At 40.1% G+C, this 18,025-nt stretch overlaps 1 protein-coding gene across 2 annotated transcripts in view; it reads left to right on the top strand.

Moving 5' to 3' along the window:
* The window catches only part of zgc:77784 (roundabout homolog 2), a 72,050-nt gene that overhangs the window by 28,919 nt on the left and 25,106 nt on the right, over positions 1-18,025 (top strand). The window contains exons 1-8 of one of the 2 annotated variants that reach the window (XM_076873280.1): positions 1,404-1,512; positions 3,813-3,970; positions 5,992-6,112; positions 6,192-6,330; positions 9,655-9,782; positions 13,225-13,349; positions 15,589-15,760; positions 16,216-16,421. In XM_076873280.1, coding sequence (XP_076729395.1) covers positions 5,992-6,112; positions 6,192-6,330; positions 9,655-9,782; positions 13,225-13,349; positions 15,589-15,760; positions 16,216-16,421 — 891 coding nt within the window. In that variant the 5' untranslated portion in view covers positions 1,404-1,512; positions 3,813-3,970. Of the gene's footprint in view, positions 1-1,403; positions 1,513-3,812; positions 3,971-5,991; positions 6,113-6,191; positions 6,331-9,654; positions 9,783-13,224; positions 13,350-15,588; positions 15,761-16,215; positions 16,422-18,025 lie in introns of those variants that run through there. The other variant, XM_004558118.3, reaches the window with a different exon arrangement.

Here is an 18,025-nt window from a genome sequence, read left to right as displayed (position 1 = left end):
GAAATGATTTTCCGTCTTTAAACAGCTGCGATAAAGTGATTTCAAATGAGATTTTATTCAAGCCCAGTGGATCTGAATATTGATGCTGTATTAAAAGGCCAGGGCTACCATGTCAACACGGACCTGTCAGGCATGCTGGTGGATAATTAATGTTGCATAGATTTAGTCAGGTACTCAGAGTAATTGGCTGAGAATAAACTAAGTGCAAGTCGATTTAAGGTGGCTTACAGAAATGTCACAATTCTCAGTGACTAAAGACGCCACTAGCTTCCATATGCCACTTTCTGCAGCTCAACAGTTTACAGTGAAAACCAGTTTTATTGGAAATTTAAAGTTCTGCCAATCTTAATTTTCACACAAGTGAAAAAAGCTGCAAGTCATTTCAGATTAAAGAAATTAATATTTTAATATAATTTCTTTTTTAAAAACACACATAATGATATTTCGTTAAGAAGCTGTTGAATAGCAAGGTATGCTTATTTTAGGTCCAGACTGAAACATATTTATTCTGCAAGTTAATAAACCAGAAGCAATCTATAAAAACACAGAGAAAAGCAACTTTTAGCTCTGCAAGTTTGTTTTGGCAGATCCTTACACTAGCTGCCCTTCATGACACAACCCCAAAGGGATTTGTGTCTTTTCTTCTTGAATTCTTGAATGACTTTTTGCTTGTTAAGTGAATGTGTGAACTACTACTACTATGGAGCCACTCATGCAAAAAATAACAGGAGTAGAAAAAGATTGCAAAAGTGTTATGCTATAATTCTGAACAAATGAAAAAAAAAAAAAAAAACACCTTGAAAAGTATTAATTTAACAATCCAAGAGGCAAAATATTTTCAACCGAGATAAGAGGGTTTTAGTATTCTAATAGTGGGATTGCAAATACTTACAAATGACCAAAGGTTTTTGAAATAACCTCTAAAAAAGCAAGAGATTAGCTCTGATATGCAAGTGATGGCCACTGGGATATTATGTTCTCTTGACTTGCAGCAGGCAAACTTATTACTTAGTGTTTCCTCTACCATTGCATCAGAGTTAAGGATGTATGACCCCCCTGACAACCACCAGTGGTTTACTCGTGGATGTCAACCACCTAATGAATGGAGACTTTAAACCTAATGAATATAACCAATGATGCTACCAGTGCTCGACACTCAACTTTAACTGTATGTTGACCAGTGATGGTTGACCAGTAACGCCGTTACTTTTTTCCAGTAACGAGTAATCTAACTAATTACTATTCCTATTGTTACAGTTAGTAACAAGAAAATGCTGTCCGTTACTGTTTTTCAACCGCATCTTATATCAGTTGCACGGAAGTAGCTGTAAGTAATCTGGGCGCTACAGCTTTAAGCTGCTGCGCGCGCTCCCGCGGACGGTAATCACGATCACTGTCTAGCACAACACCTGGAGCTAAGGGGGCAAAACAGTCGCGTGAGTGCTGCTGTTTGACTGAGGAAGAATAAAGTAGTCGGCCAGTCACATGACCACTTAAAGACAAAGCAACAAGGTGATATATACCAGTTTTTAAATTGTGTTTTGAGATGTGAGAGATTTGTGACGTTTAGCGTGTTTGGAGTGTGTAGTTAATGTGTTGTCTTGTGTAGTTAGTGTGTAGTGTTGTAGATAGTTTTGTGTTGTGTGTCAGAACAATGAGGCAACTGCTGTCTCCAGGTAGAAACAGGAGGAGTGATACACTTTGCTGCTGTCAGACCTGCAGGCTGTGATGTTCTCCTTTACAGTGGACAGAAATTATTTTTTGGAGTGGCACAAATAATTTGTGTGGCATCTTATTGAATGCAGAACAGCTGATTGTTCTGTAAATAGTTTGAAATGGTTATTTTAAAAAGGGTAAAAAGTTAATGGATGCAAATAACTTTGTTTGCAAAACATGCATATGATTTTAAAATTGACAATTTATATTTGTATTTAAAGTTATGAAATATGATTCATTAAACATGTTTGTGGTTGTTACAGTAAAAATATAACCTTTTCTACTCGGATTTTATGTTTTTTGTCTGATTTTAGATCAGTTGTGTTAGTACAGTGTGTCAAAATGAAAACTGTAAATTCAGACACGTGAGGTTGTGCTGAAAAGAATGATACCAAACAGGGCAAAGTAAATAGTTTTTAAAGGTAAAATGTGAAGGGAAAATCAAAAGTAGTGAAAAATGGCCAAGTATACCCTGGACCCCAGAGGGTTAAACGTTTTTTTTTTAAAGTAACGCAATAGTTATTTTTCAAGTAATTAATTACTTTTAGAATATTGTAACTCAGTTACTAACTCAGTTATTTTTTTGAAGACGTAACTAGTAACTATAATTACCTTTTCAAAGTAACTTGCCCAACACTGATGTTGACACTTATTTTGAAAAAGCTATAAGCAAGTTTTTATCAATTGTGACTCAAAGGCAGAGGTGAGTAATTAATTTTCCCAAGGGGCCTAATTGTAACATCGACTAGCAGTTTATAAATAGAACCAAATAATATTGAGCAGCATTGAATTCAGCTTATTAGTGCAGCCCTCCACAGCAGTGCCAGTTTCTCATGTGGCCCCTTGAGAAAATGATTTGGGAAAATTGGCCACCCCTACTCTAAGGTAAATTTGGGCTTTCATTGCTGGAGTGTTGGCTAAACTTGCCAAAATCAATAACCCTAACCCTAAGTGCAGGGCAGAGCCAGAAATAGCCCGATATTCAGAAGAAGGCTCTTATCATTGATGAATCAGCCACAGCAGACATTCAGAGAACTTCAGTTCTTAGCACTTGATTGGAGCAAGTGAACTCACATTTCTTTTTTTTACACTTGTTTTGCCTTGTAAAGACTTAAAAAAAAAACCTTTCCAAATGTCTCGCTTGGCCAGCAGAGAGGTGTTAAATGATTTGTGTTTGGTCTGTTACAAAGGCAGTCATTGAGTGAAGATTGGCAGAAAAGCCCAAGATCTTTTATCTTTGCATCTCAGAAAGATCGATGAAATATTCATTACCGTGTAAAAGCAGACCGATTGATTATACTGGAATAATACACTTTGGTTCAGAAAGGATCCTGTAGGAGTGTGTCTATTGAAAATGCGAGCCTGTCAATTCAGTTCAATTGTACAGCAGGTCTCTTGAGAGTGTTCAGTTCGCAGCTCTCACTGAGGCTTTCATCTGTCAATCACAGCACAAGATTAGAAGATATCAGAGGTCGCCGTGTCAAAGTTCTGTCGTCATCCACAGGGTGGCGGGAGCTCAAACTTTAGAAATGACACGAGCGGAAAGGCTTTGCTCGGTCGGTGCTGATTTCTCTTGACTCAGAGATGTGCTGAAGATTTGTAAGATAGCTCTTGAATCAGAGACACAATCCTCTCGTTGATTCAGAGGCACTATTTCTTCTTTCTCTCCCCTGCACACAGGCTAAATTATGAATGTGCTGTTATTTGTTTACTCCATGTTGGAATGAGAGATGTGCATTATTCATCTGTTCTGACAGGAGAGACATCAGAGTAGGATGCAGGCTTTAAAACCAAGCACAGACTAACAAGGACAATGCTGGGGATGTAAGCAGTCAGGCACATGCAGACACAATAATTGACTTTCTCTATAAAAAAAAAAACGTGTTCAGAAAACTCTCAGCAGAAAAATGGTTCACCTGGGAGAAAGCAGCCTTAATTACTTCCAAGACAAATTGGTGCTTCATTTGTTGATACTGGTTATATGGCTGTGTGCCTGTTTGCTTATCTGTGAGTCTGATTTCCAGTCTTTGTTTTAAATACATTACTCATACAGGGCCTTCTGAAGCTAATTAGATTTCTTTGTGTTTTCTTTTTAGTCCTGAGAGATGATTTCCGGCAGGCCCCGAGTGACGTGGTGGTAGCTGCCGGTGAGCCTGCTGTGTTGGAGTGTGTACCTCCACGAGGTCACCCCGAGCCCACCGTGTCCTGGAAACGCAACAACGTCCGAGTCAGCACCAAAGATGAGCGCGTCACTGTAAGTTCAACAATCATTAGAAAAAACGTTCATTTTTTGCGAAAAATACAGCGATTTGTAAACCCGATAAACTCCACTGCATTAATCTTTACATCTCTGGATCATCTCAAAAATCAAGACCTCAGAGGTCAAAGTAGTCATAGCTGGTAACCTAAACCTAACCATATATTTGGGAGAAAGCCAAAATTTACTTTCTTTTGTAAATATTTTTTGATCTGTGTAAGTAAGAATGATGATTTTCTTTGTTCTCTGATTGCAAAGACTTTGGGGAGTGACTAAAGAAAACAAAATTTTAAGCTTGTGTGCCTAGGGTTAGAGTTCTGCCCATCACCAATGATGACTCAGACCTCAAACGGTTAACCAGTTTTAAGTTGGATGCAGTCTCACCTCTGGTAAAAATCTCACTCCAGAATGTTTTCAGTTGTCCTGCTAAACAAACAACCAAAAACATCATACCAACCTCCCTGGCAGAAGAGGTAGAGGAAGATGGATGTCTGTTTTTTGGATTTTGTCATCAGACAGTGATCACGAGGGGCTGCGCGGACATCTCAAAATTATGATGATTGAACATGTGCCCCAGGCGGTGGATTTCAGGTGGCCTTCAAAGCTAATAGATCCAATCTTTCCTGCATGTCCTGAGCCTGTCTCGGGGTCTCCTCCCTTTAGGACACGCTTCAACCACCTCATCTAATCAGATGCCTAAACCACTTTAACTGGCTCTTTTTGGAGGAGTAGCGGCTCTACCCTGAGCCTCTCCCAAATGACAGAGCTCCTAAATATTGGGGAGGAGGGATTGGTATACCCACGAGAAAGAAAGACGTACCTGTGGGCTGTCCTGTGGGCCACCAGCTGAAGGAGGAGTCATAGGAGTTTGGTGCTTTGTGGATCAGGTGGCAGCCAGAGGCACAGTGATTGGATCCTTGTTACTTTCTTACTGATTCGTTTATTATAGACCTGCTGTAGTTTCCAATTCCTAACATCCATGATCAATAATTCTGGATATAAATCCAATGAAAACCAACATCGAACTGTGCTTAATAATGGCCATAGCCTTTATACATGAAGTGTGATAAATATTATTGGTCTGTGCTGTGAGGCTCAATTGTTGCCAAAAACTATTAAAAATACAATAGAGACCTACATTTGAAATGAACACGATCCCTGAAGTTTATTTTGAGTTAATCCCACATACTCTCTAGTGATGTGAGTACTTTGCAGTGCTCCAAATGCGTATGAATCCATCTCTGAAAATAGTTCACAAAGGTACAGTTTCACTTCTGACTGAGTCACACTTAATTAAAATCTGTCTTTCATTATTTTACTTAAAAAATTAAAAAAGCAATAAACATCTGTGATTTATTACAGAGTCACTACAGACTGCAAAGGTAGACTTTGAGTACCTGGGGTAGGAATAAGTTGAAATTTTAAGGTTAAAGAGGTGTTCAAAAAGGAAAATGACCAAACAAAATTAATTTAAACTTTAACGTGTACAACTGTGAGCAAAGACCTGTGTGGATAGATTCTGGTTTGTCTTTCTTTCCTCAGGACTGATAAATATTCCCTCAAATGGTCTAGAAAAACTCTGTTGTACAGGTGGGAGAGATATCAATTCAGACTGACAACAGTTTCTGTTGACTATCATTTAATGCGGACACCTTCGTACGCTGCAGAGCGTAAAGTGTCTCTGATTCTGCTGTCGCTTTTCTTCTGTCCTCTCATGTGTAAAAACAACAGCTGGACACGATCTCTGGTTGTTGAAAAATAGATTTGGAACTGTGAGAAGTCACAGGCGGATGAAAGATATTGTTTACGTCAGTAGCTCAAGCAGGAGCTTTAAACTGAACTTAATTTCAAGTAAATCTGTGCTGAGAACCTCAAGCATAAGAATGTAGGTAGAAAATAAACATCACAGCAACGTATACACGTACACCTACAGTGACTCATACAGTGTTTTGAATATGAGCGATTAATGATCTTTGCATCAGTGCAAACATAACTAAACGTGCCATTGTGTTTTTCAGATGCGTGGTGGCAAACTGATGATCTCTCACACCAGGAAGAGCGATGCAGGCATGTACGTCTGCGTGGGCAGTAACATGGTTGGAGAGAGGGACAGTGATCCTGCAGAGCTGGTGGTGTATGGTGAGGTTCAAACAGTTACGTAGTCAGTCCTTCGAAGAGCATAAAGTGGTCATGTTTAAAGGCATCTGTTGTCTAGCAGAGCGCCCCGTGTTGGTGCGAAGGCCTGTTAACCAGGTGGTCATGGAGGAAGAGACTGTTGACTTTCTATGTGAGGTCCACGGGGATCCCGCTCCTACTGTGCGATGGCGGCGAGAAGAAGGAGAGCTTCCCCGCGGGAGGTGAGCTGATGGGCATGACCGCAGACAAATAGAGAGACAGACTGTTGATGCACACACAGCCTGAGAGCACTCTTGTGTTAACACACGTGCCCCAGAAAACGTAAATATGTGCAGGAGCTGTTTATTAACTCATGTCTTTCTGTCACATATCACACCCGCATCACATCGCACTTCTGAGGCAGCAGCGCGCCTTCTCCCTCAGACTGATTCCACCTCGCAGCCATAATGAACACATCGAGAAATCATTCCTACCGTTCTCTATAAAACCGTATAACACCGTTCATTTTGTGACAGGTGATCACACCAGTCAGGCATAAGATCCCAAACAGATTTTTGTATTATGTCTTCATGCAGCTGTTTTCTCAGATTTATAGTGTTCATATTATTTATGAACACCTCTCTCTTACAAGTCATTCCTACTTTTACTCTCTTTAGCAATCTCTCTTTAGCAATTTTGTTTTTAATCACTCTTTTTTTAATCTATCTATCTATCTATCTATCTATCTATCTATCTATCTATCTATCTATCTATCTATCTATCTATCTATCTATCTATCTATCTATCTATCTATCTATCTATCTATCTATCTATCTATCTATCTATCTATCTATCTATCTATCTATCTATCTATCTATCTATCTATCTATCTATCTATCTATCTAGACTAAATACATGACTATTTGGACAATTGCAATTTTTGTAACTATATCTGCACACCACCACAGTGGCTTTTAAATCAAACTATCAAGCTGTGATTGAACTGCAGGTTTTCAGCTTTGATTCAACAGGATTGACAAAAGTACTGAATTAAGTGTTTAGGAATTAAAACTTCTCCAGTTTTCAGAGGCTGGATCATTTACTGACAAGCATTTCCATGGCCACATGAGGCCGGCTCTGTTGTTATACCATCAAAAATTAAGCAGTTAAAAGTCCTGGAATTGATTCCAAGTAATGATATTGCATTTGGTATCTTTTCACTGGAACTATCAACATGAGAGCCAAAGAGATGTGTATCCAAGTGAAGGAAGGCAAAGTTTAAAAAAACAAAATAAATCAGAATAAGAGAGACAGCAAAAACTTTAGCAGTGGCCAGATCAACATTCTGCTACATTCTTTAAAAAAAACTGGCCACCTTAGAAATACTAAATGGACTGAAAGACCACAGATGGAACTGAAAAATTACTTCCCTGAAAATCCAACTAAATCAAAAGGTAGACTGTCCATGTCAAGTTTGCAATGAGATGCCTTTGTGAATGGAAATACAGAGAACAATAAACCACTGGTTACACTCAACAGGAAGAGCAGCAAGGCCAGATTAGACTCTGAAAAAATTATTTGGACAGATGAAGCCGAGATGTATCAGAATGACCGGACGAGAAAAGTATGAAGAAGCATACTTTGGCGGTCTGATCCAGCGTACCACATCATCTGTCAAACATGGTGGAGGCAGTGTTAAGGCATAGGCCCGTATACCTGCCAGTGGAAACATCACTAATGTTTACTGATGATGTGAGCGCTGCTAGAAGTAGCAGGATGAATTCTTACGTGTACAGAGATATACTTTCTGCTCAGATTCAGCCAAATGCTGCAAAACTGGTTGGGCCGCACTTCACAGTACAAATGAATACTAGTCTAAAGCATACTGCAAAAACAGCCCAAGAGGTTCTCAAGCCAAAGAAATGGGATAATGTTCAATGGCTAAGTCAGCCATTTGATCCCAATCCAACACAGCGTGCTTTTCAGTTACTGAAGACAGAAACAAAGGCAGAAAGACCCACAAACAAGCAGCGAGTGTAGGCGGCTGCAGGAAAGGCCTGGCAGAGCATCTTAAGGGAGGAAACACAGCGTTTGGCGGTGACCATGAAATCTAGACTTTAGTTTGTCACATTAATTCTGAGCCTCTGAAAAAAGTGGATTTTGTGTAAAAACCAGTTTTAATTCTTGATCAGTTTGTGTTAAACGCCTTGAATTAGTGATGAAAGTCTGTACTTTAGTCACATCTTGTTTCAAAACTTCATAAAAAATGAAAAGACTGCAAGAATTTAATGGAGAGAAGTTTCATGCTTTCTTATGGTAATGGCGCTATAATAATCATTTTTAGCCAAAACTGATAAATAATTCTATTATTTTGAAACTTAACAGCTTAATGACTTAAACAGCAGAGATATGAACTTCACATAAAGAATTTTCACATTTTATGTAGATATAATTTTACTTACTTATTTTCAATTTAGTGAGTTAATGCAGTCCTGCTCCACAATGGCTGCTGCTGTTAGAGTCTTTTACAGATTACAGCTTAATTTGAAGCTTGTGATAGCAGCCACTAAAGGGATGTGTTACTGGAAATGGGGGAAAGCTAACTGGCTTTGACTATTTTCCAACAGTTTCACAAAACTGTGTCAAACATATGGCCCTTGATTTATTAATTATTATATTCTTATATTGAACATGACCTGCACACACTGGGGATTGTAGCAAAATGTGATAGTCGGTAATATTTCATAAATGAATAAATATTCATATTAAGTATGACAGGTCTGTGATTTTTCTGTGAATTGGGAAGTCTTACTTTAAACTTGGTGATCCCTGCATAAGCCTGGTGTAAGAGTCTTTATAGAGACATTTTAAAATGCTACTCATATACGTCTCATTAAACGTGTCCATATACTGTATTATCCATTAATGGGAGACCAAATGCTTAAATGTATGTCCTGAACAATTTTGGCAAAACCTGCACAAAAAGCAAAGTCACGGTGACTGCGGTGTAAGAGTTTATTTGTCCACTTGGCAACAGGATGATGAAGATTGTTGTTTCATGTTTGCAAAGAGCCTTTCTGTCTTTCATCTTTTTCCATTTCATGTCTTCCTTTGGTTGCTCACTGATCCATGAAATAAATGGAATTTAAGCAGATTTTACTCTTTGTGTTTCAGTAATTGTACGCCTTGCGTAGACAAAGAGAGTTACACTGTACATAATATAAATAATTCTGCTCTGTCTTTATATTTAATCTACTGCCCGTACAAAACCAAGTGAAAAATCCTTCGATGTGTTGAGGTAATCTCATTTCTTTCTAATTGATTTTCATCAGTTTCAGTCATTTTCCTGGAGCCTGTGACAATATCTAAAGCAGATAAGACACATTGTTCCACCGGTTTCAAGATAATGCCACCTGATAGCAAAGAAATCCTTCTAAGGACAAGAAATTCCATTACCCCAAACCACTGGCAGAATTTTTCACTTTGTGGAGATTATTATGGTTACTTATTTATTTATTTTGCTATGCATCCGCCAGATCTTTCATTAACTCGCTTTTTATTCACAGGTTTGAAATCCGCAACGGCAACAACCTCCGTTTGTTCCGCGTGAAAGAGCAGGATGAAGGGACGTATACCTGCACATCAGAGAACAGTGTGGGCAAGACGGAGGCTTCAGCCATGCTGCAGGTGCACGGTGAGAAGCACATCATGCATATTGTATACAAACTCACACACACACATATACACACTCACACACTTAGACATGCATAAAAAAGCTCTCAATTCAGGGCCATTTTCACGTATAAGGTAGAGTCACATGGCAGCTGCATCATGCAAAGCCTGTTCCCACTTGATGTCCAACGCTCACTGTGTTATATCAGTCCCTGTCCAGCGGTGCTGCCAGGAGCTTATGCTAAACCGTATGGATTACGCCATTTGACAGATGTTTGGTAGATGTGTGGGTTAACTCACTGCCAGAGAGCAGTCTCAATATTAATAAGACATGACTCCCCCACCTCCTCTCTTCCTGTCTCTTTATCTCCCTCCTCCCTCCTCGTCCTTTTCACTCACTCGGTTATTTCTTGGTTTAAATAGTCTCAGACGACTTCATCCGCTAATGCCTTTTTCAGTGTAAATGAAATCCGAACCAAGCGGTTTTCTGTTCACACTTTTCTGTTTTGTTTCTTTGTGCTTTTACATGCTATACTTTCCGTTTAGTCGCTCAGCGTTTCATCCATCTCATTAATTCTCCATCTCTCTCCGTTTCAAACTCTATCATCATTCCGGTCGGCCGGCTCTGTGAGTTCACTTTCCATCTAATTCTTCTCCACAGAAGGGCATTTATGTTGCTCATTTGTCTAGAAAAAAATATTTTCTGTATGACGTTCTTAATGGTTTTTAAAAGCAACTATAAATGCCTAATGGTGTAAATGAGTTCCTCCATTAGGTACTGACATGTTGACAACATGCCTGTTGCTGCAGTCAGGCATTAAGTAAGCCCCAGACACAGTGACTTAATGTACAGCAGATTAAGGACTCCTATCAAACACACATCTGCTGTGTTGAGAAGAGTGTAGCACCATAGTTTCTAAATCCTTCTCTCTTTTGCAGCTGGAGGAGTTCAAAATGCAGCTGAAAGGCTTTTAATTACAACTAAACTGAGGCTGAAATAACAACGTATTTGACCTCATCCATTATTACAGAGCACTTAAACTAATATTCTATCATTAGACTTAGTACTAGCAATATGTTTGGTGGAGATGCATCAAGCTTTTGACCATCAAGATCACAATTACCTTGATATTTATTGTGCTTTTGTCAAGCGCCTAATTTGGGTCAAGTTTCAAAAACAGTGTTGCCTACATTTCCCACAATACTCCTCAAACTCCAACTTTTTTATGAATTTGTTTTTTTGTGTAAGCTTCTAATTTTGGCCTTTAGTCAAGATAAGACTGATGGCATCAATATGACATCATTAGGCTTATTTTCTCAATAAATCAGGTCCAGATCAAACTCACCTTCTTATTTCTGCTTTATAAAACCCCAGTAAAGGACACACAGTACTTGCAAAAGGTACCCTTCATGTCTTTATATTTAGCTTTGAAAGAGCCAGATTTTCCTGTAATATTTTGAAAGTGGTCTTGTGCATCAGTTCTCCAGGCTTTCTGAAGGTCATTCAAGGGTTTTCTTTGGACACTGGTTGATTTTTCAATCATTTTCAGCCCAGTCCTTGGAACTGACCAAGAAAGAAGCACCTTAACACTGACCTATGAATCATTTAAGTGCAGAAAAAGACATCAAACTCAAGGAAACCAACAACATGTCTGCACAGAGATTTTGAAGAACCGATTTTAAATAGTATCTTTAGGCACTTTGCTGCTTGCAACCTGCTGCAAAAACACATTACGTCTTGTCATGTCTTTATGTGAATTTAGGAAAAATGGCAAAGATAGCAAAGACTGACAGGCATAAAATAGAATTTTTGCAACAACAAGCTGGCTGGCAACACAGTGCTGGAGATTTAAAAATAGATTTAAACCAGTTGAACTATCATGTTTCAGCTAGACAACAGTAACACACAGTTAAATCTCTAATTGGGACATAAAGGCAAGAGCTCATATTCCCAATATCCTTTCTCCCAGACGGACTACTTTGCACCAGCTGCTAGACTTCTAACTAAAACAGGACTTACAGAATTAAACTGATATACATTGCAAATCTTATTCAAAATCTACATAAAATCTTTAAAATGGTTTAGAGTCACTTTAAGACTCCATGATAAAAAACAGCCACAAGTAGCGCCAAAGTGAATATGAAATAAATGAGAGCAATCTTGTGCTATATGTGACTAACACATCAGATCTGCTGAAAGACATTATAACATCTGAAGAAAGAGAAAAAAAACTTCACAGAAAGATCATCACAACACTATAATGATAAAAGATGTTCTGCGGCTGGGAAAATGCTCTCGGTGAGAATATTAAGACACGACACAGATGACTCAGTTGTCTTGTGTATTGAGCCAAATATGCATTTGTGCGCCCTAATACAAGTGTGTGTGTGTGTGTTTGTGTGTGCAGCTACATATGCACCATATGCACTATGCAGAGATTTGTAGAGAGGATGCATCCAGGCTAGAGAAGCTTCCCATTTGGTGGGAAGTGAGAGCCAATTATTCAGGCGGGGGCAGAATGCAGTGGTCAGTGTAAATCTACAGAGGATGTGATGATGTGGATAACATGGTGATCTGACCCAAGCTGGAAATTGGCAGCTCTTCTCAGACCTTTCCCAAAATAACTCAGTAAATGTCATCAGAATGACGCTGGCTTTTGCTGCCATGATTTTCTTTCATCCCCCCCGCCCCCCATTTTTCTCTTTAAGAGGACATGGAGGTGATTTTTCTCATTAAGGACGAGAGGGTGATAATGATGAGTATGTAGCAACAGATCAAAAAACTCAGAAGGTCAAAGAAAAGACTCTTAAATCTCACTCGTTAACAGCTAACGAGCGCTTTATCGATCCAGCTCGGGGTTAACAGCGGTTTTGGAAAATAACTAAACCGAGAGACGTTCAGTATTTCAATATCATTACGTTTTATAGATCCACTTTATTATATTACTTTATTTTACTTCACTACATTTACTTGGCAACTGTTTGCTTCCTTCCTGCTTCATTAAGCAACTTAGGTCTTCAGAGAGTTCCTCTTTGGCAGTTTCTCATCCTGGCTTCCAAATCGAATATATATTTAAAACTGGTTCAAGCAGCTACAACTGCTTAGAAGCAGTTTGTTTGCTGCTGTGAAAATAATGTGCCGAATACAGCGAATCAGCAAGTATGCGCCCTTATGGATGGCACAAAGAGTAAGAAACTACCATTTTGCTGTGTTTGCATTCCTAAGGAAAAGGGGGAAGTAAAGAAATATTGTTGCTATAGTGTTGGCGTCTTTAAAATGGTTTGCCATATTGGATTCAGAATGGTTCCTTCCCATTCAAATTAAATGAACACTTTCCCACTGATAAATTATAGAGGAGAAAATTGGGTTGGCTTTTCAGCAGAAAGGGAGCGTTCATAAAGCAGGCCATTTCATGCACAAGTATGACTTTTAATGGGTGGTCACACTCCTCCTTCTCTTCCAGTACCACCTCAGATTGCTACAAAGCCCCGAGACCAGATTGCCACCCAGGGGAGGAGCATCACCTTCCAATGCGGCACCACGGGAAACCCTCCACCTGCCATCTTCTGGCAGAAAGAGGGCAGCCAGGTAAGAGGCTGGAGCAAAGCACAAGGCGCTCTCTAATGCTAAATACTGCAGCAGCAGAGACATCCAGGACACCAAATGAGTGAATATAAATACATTTGCTCCCCTAACAAGCCCGGGCTTGCTCTTCATGAGCACTTGGCGCATTCTTTGTAAACTTTACTTCAAGTATTCTTTATCACATCAATAGTCAAGAGTTTCACACCTTCTTTGTTTAAAAGGCGAGAACGACTCACCACAATGTGAGCAGGTTTTTTTGTCTGATTTAATCTTACTTTTTCTGACACCTCTTTTTTAGAGTTGCCCACATTGATCAAGACACATTTTTCCAGGCGAAATAAGCGAGAGGCGAGCGAGATAATGCAGCACATTTGCATTTGGCTCAGAGATATGCGCAGAGACAAAGTGTTGGAAGACATTGCGTTGGCGAGAAATCTTTCTCCTGTTTGCGTGCCACTCTGGTTTTGGGGGAGTCGACAGGAGAGGGAAGAGAAAGTAGAAGAGACTGAAAGAGGGCTTCCAGGAAGCACACCAGGTGTGGAAATTGCTTCTTCAGGCCAGGATTGCAGACGAATGCTGCCCTCCTTCCACATTATTCCTGACCACAAATGCCATGTTGCTTAATGGCAGCTGGGTTCACTGACTCAGGAGTGGAGGAGAAGCTTCAGGTGTTTTCGGAAAGGTTCCACAGAGCAAACAGGAAGTTGAGCTACTGATTTTGTGAATAAGCTTCAGTCGGCAGGATAGGTTGATGCCTTGCTTGGCTGTTTGTAGGGCTTTTTGCTGTATATGTGGGATTATCTGTAGCCTTATAACCTCGGTCCCTCCACTGGAGTCTAAGCCTCTTAGAGGAAATGAAATGGATGGCTGAATGGATTGATGCATCCCTCCCCCTTGTTCCCATCCATCTCACTTACAGGAAAACAAGATGGGATAGCTATAAAATGTCAGTTTCACAGGCATCATCCCCCCCAAAAAAACAACACAACAACCAGTCTTTCAGGGTTTTTTCTTTTTTCAAATGTGAGATTATCATTAGAAGTTAATAGTTTGAGCCCCGGATTCAGGTGAAAACATGTAAAATAATGTGTCAAAACTAATTTGACAACAGTTTTACTTTAATGATTTATTAATTCTTTACACAATTCATCAACTAAAAGTAAGGATCCACAGCTCATCTCTGGGAGGATGTAATTAATGGAAGATGTACTAATTAGCAGTAAAAGTACAAGCAGAGCTGAGTCTGATGGGAATGTCATTAGCTTTGCAGGTTTTTATTCATTAGGCACGGCGACAAATTTCATTTTGATCTTATGGTGGTGTTGCATGAGAAGTTACAGGATCACCAAATAATAATAACTAATCTGGAGCTGCACATGAATATCTGTAATATTTTTCAGGGACTTGAGTCCATGAGTTATTCGTTTAAGGTGGGATCATAAATTCATTTTGAATTCAATTTGATTCCGTTAATTCACAACAACAGTGGCTTCGAGGCACTTTATATTGTAAAAAAAAAAGGACTTATAATAATACAGAGAAAACACCAACAATCCGATGACCCCCCCTATGAGCAAACACTTGGTGACCATGGGAAGGTGAAGCTCTTGAATCTTACCTGACTTAAATGTGGCCAGTGCTCCACTTCAAGGTCACCTCCATCAGCACCTCTGGGACACTTTCAAATGTGCTGCTATTTTTAGAGTTCTCCAAAATCTAAAACGTGGAGCGATATAAGTCCTGATGTGTCCAAGCCTGAATGTGGTGCACAGGGTGAGGAGTGGGATATCAGTGTGTGTGTGTTTTTTTTTAAACTTTTTTGGCAATGTTAGTGAGGTTGTCCTGGAGTGTATGAGAAGAACATTGGCAAAAGAAAAATCTGAACTGCAGTACATGCTTTTGTGCATGACTCAAAGAGAAAGAATGAAGCTTCCACAGACTGATCTAAAAATAAAACATATGCTTTTGATGAGTGGATTTCTGGGAATTTGTGATTGCGGCTGAACATAGCCTTTTAAATATGATGCTTTGGCTTTATTTTTCAGTTTTATTTGCGTCCACATTAAAGTTTTCCTTAGACACAACCAGCCATTTCAAATAGCCAATTTGAGCTGCAGGAAATTGCGACTAAAATTGTTCTAGTCCTATTTCCTTTTCTATAAACTTACTCAAATAGCTGAGGTAAATGATTTGACAATAAAAACATTGATTTACTTTTTGCTGCATGCATTTTTCTGTTTAGATGTTGTTGTTCCCCGGCCAGCCGCCTTCCCAGTCTGGTCGTTACTCTGTTTCCATGAATGGAGAGCTGACCATCACAGATGTCCACCCTGAGGACTCGGGCTTTTATATCTGCCAGGCCATCAGTGTAGCAGGAAGTGTTCTGACCAAGGCACTGCTGGAGGTGGAGGGAGGTAAGACCTCAATAGGTACAGTTACTTTTAAACCTGAGGGGTTGATTCTTTGTTCTGCACCATCAGCTAATGAGGGGAAAACATATTAATTACTTAGTAGGTGCACAACAATGAGGCTCATGCAGACAGAGACGGTGCGCAGTTAGAGACCCCATGCTGGATGAGCAATGAATTGAAGGCTTAATGTTTTCCCACAGGCAGCTTGTAAGCACCAGATTTAAGCTTTCTTTTACTCCTTATACAGCCTATTGTTTTCTGCTTACTAAGCATCTTAAGTATTTTTACCCTTTGCTCTCCAGCTGCTGGCGACTTTATAAAGCCGTCCTTCCTGCAGACCTTTTATATGCCTTCCTAATGTTATCTGTCCGTCTTGACTTTTCTGCACTGTGATCTAATTGGAACAAGGATATCACCCCTAACATAATACTCCGCCTCTTCTTCACTCAAACTGGCAGGTCCTTCAGGTCGTATCCCGCCAATCATTCGCCAAGGCCCAGCCAATCAGACCGTATCTCGGGGTGCAACGGCACAGCTCTATTGCCGTGTAAATGGAGGTACATCAGTCGAGATTTCATGGGAGAAGGACGGAGAGAGACTTCAGGGAAATACACCTCGACTGACCTTGATGGAAAATGGCACGTTGCAAATTGCAGACGTAAAGGTGTGTATGTGTTTGGGTGTGTGCGGATGAGGCATTTGTTGGAAAGGGCACGTAACAAGTGACTTCTGAAAGGCAGTTGCTCTTAAATGGAAGGAGCGGAAGGAAAGACGGAGTGTGCACGGAAAGATGGAAATTATATATAAAAAAAAAACTGTGGAGAATAAAATACCTGTGTGATCTCTGACCGTCTGTCACCTTCCCCGCAGCCCTCATAGTAACCCATTTCTTCCTCATTTCCATCAGCAATTCCATTTCTGTTTGTAAAATTAAAGTGAGTCTGAGTTAAAAAGACCAATCTCTCTAAGGCGGTGCGTATCTCTCCAGTGTAATTATGTGCTCATGCGGTGTGTAATTGTAATGTTAATGAAGGTGCTTGTTTGTAAATGCTAATGTGTTCTGCTTTGATGGAAGAGCAGTCAGAAACCCCTTTGTGCTATAACCCCACCTGGAGGTCAGCGAGCCTGTGCAGGACAGAGCAAAGGCAGCATCATTTACATTAATTGACTGGCGATAGATGATTCATCATCTAACCGGCTTTTAATTAAATCTCCTGGCTGGAATGTGCTTATTCACGTCCTCCTTCATCCTTTTTCTCAGCAGTGGTGCTCAGCTAACTTGGAGCATTAAGGTTTGGTCCGGTGCACCGCTGAGGCAGGGGAAATCTGCCATGCCAATGTGCTCAATGGAACAGAAGAGAGGCATTAGTGTGGCATCAAGGGGTTGACAAAGGGGGGAAAAATGGGGACACGGAGATGATGAGTGAGGGACTAAATATATTTACCCTGCTGCTGCCCAACCCACCATCAATATTTTAGCTGTAGTTGGAGTCATCTGAAGAAGTTCACCTGCCCACAAGCTGTGCGGTCTGTCAGCCAGAGGTCAACACTGCGGTGGATGATCTCATACGGTCTGAGGATAGTTCCAGCAGACTGGCTCTCAGCCAGGACACGGCCAGAGCGAACAGCAAGCGTATCAGTGAAGCATGCAGGCACATACTGTACACTTCATAACATAAAAAGAAGGTCGGGTGGGGCGTAGTGTCGCTCGGTGACAGTTGCTTAATGTGGATGGAGTGTGCGTGGCTTGCATTTAATTGCACAAACATGGCTGCTTAATTGGGTCCAGTTTCACCTGGAGCTTAAAGGTATAAGTGCCAATTTTTACATTTTTTTAAATATTTTTTAAAACGTGTTTTTGCTTTTTTGTAGCAAACCTTTAAATATGCCTTTTGAGTAATTTATTGAAGCGTAGGAGCGTAAAGCTGAACAACAGTTGCAAGCAGGTCTAGCATTTTAAATTTGTCAGCGGCATTATCGTATTTTTATCTTAACAATAATTCAAATGTCTGTGCGTGCTGTGAGAAAGGCTGGCTCTTGTGACGGAGCTGAAATTTATTAAAATTATCACCTTATTCTGCAGCTGCACTCAACTCTGAAGATAATCTTTTTTTGGGTGTCTTTCACTGTGTTAACTGTGCTGGTTGCGTCTCACTGCTCTCATCAGCATCTCGCACTCGTTGTCAGTGAAAATGCACCAAATGGCAGACACCTCCAAATAAGCGTTGATGTGCTACGTAACCGATGGTTGCAGACATCACAGAGAAG

This window comes from Maylandia zebra, linkage group LG14, assembly GCF_041146795.1.
Source record: "Maylandia zebra isolate NMK-2024a linkage group LG14, Mzebra_GT3a, whole genome shotgun sequence".
In the NCBI taxonomy this organism is placed as follows: domain Eukaryota; kingdom Metazoa; phylum Chordata; class Actinopteri; order Cichliformes; family Cichlidae; genus Maylandia; species Maylandia zebra.
This window is presented reverse-complemented; position numbering and strand designations above follow the sequence as displayed.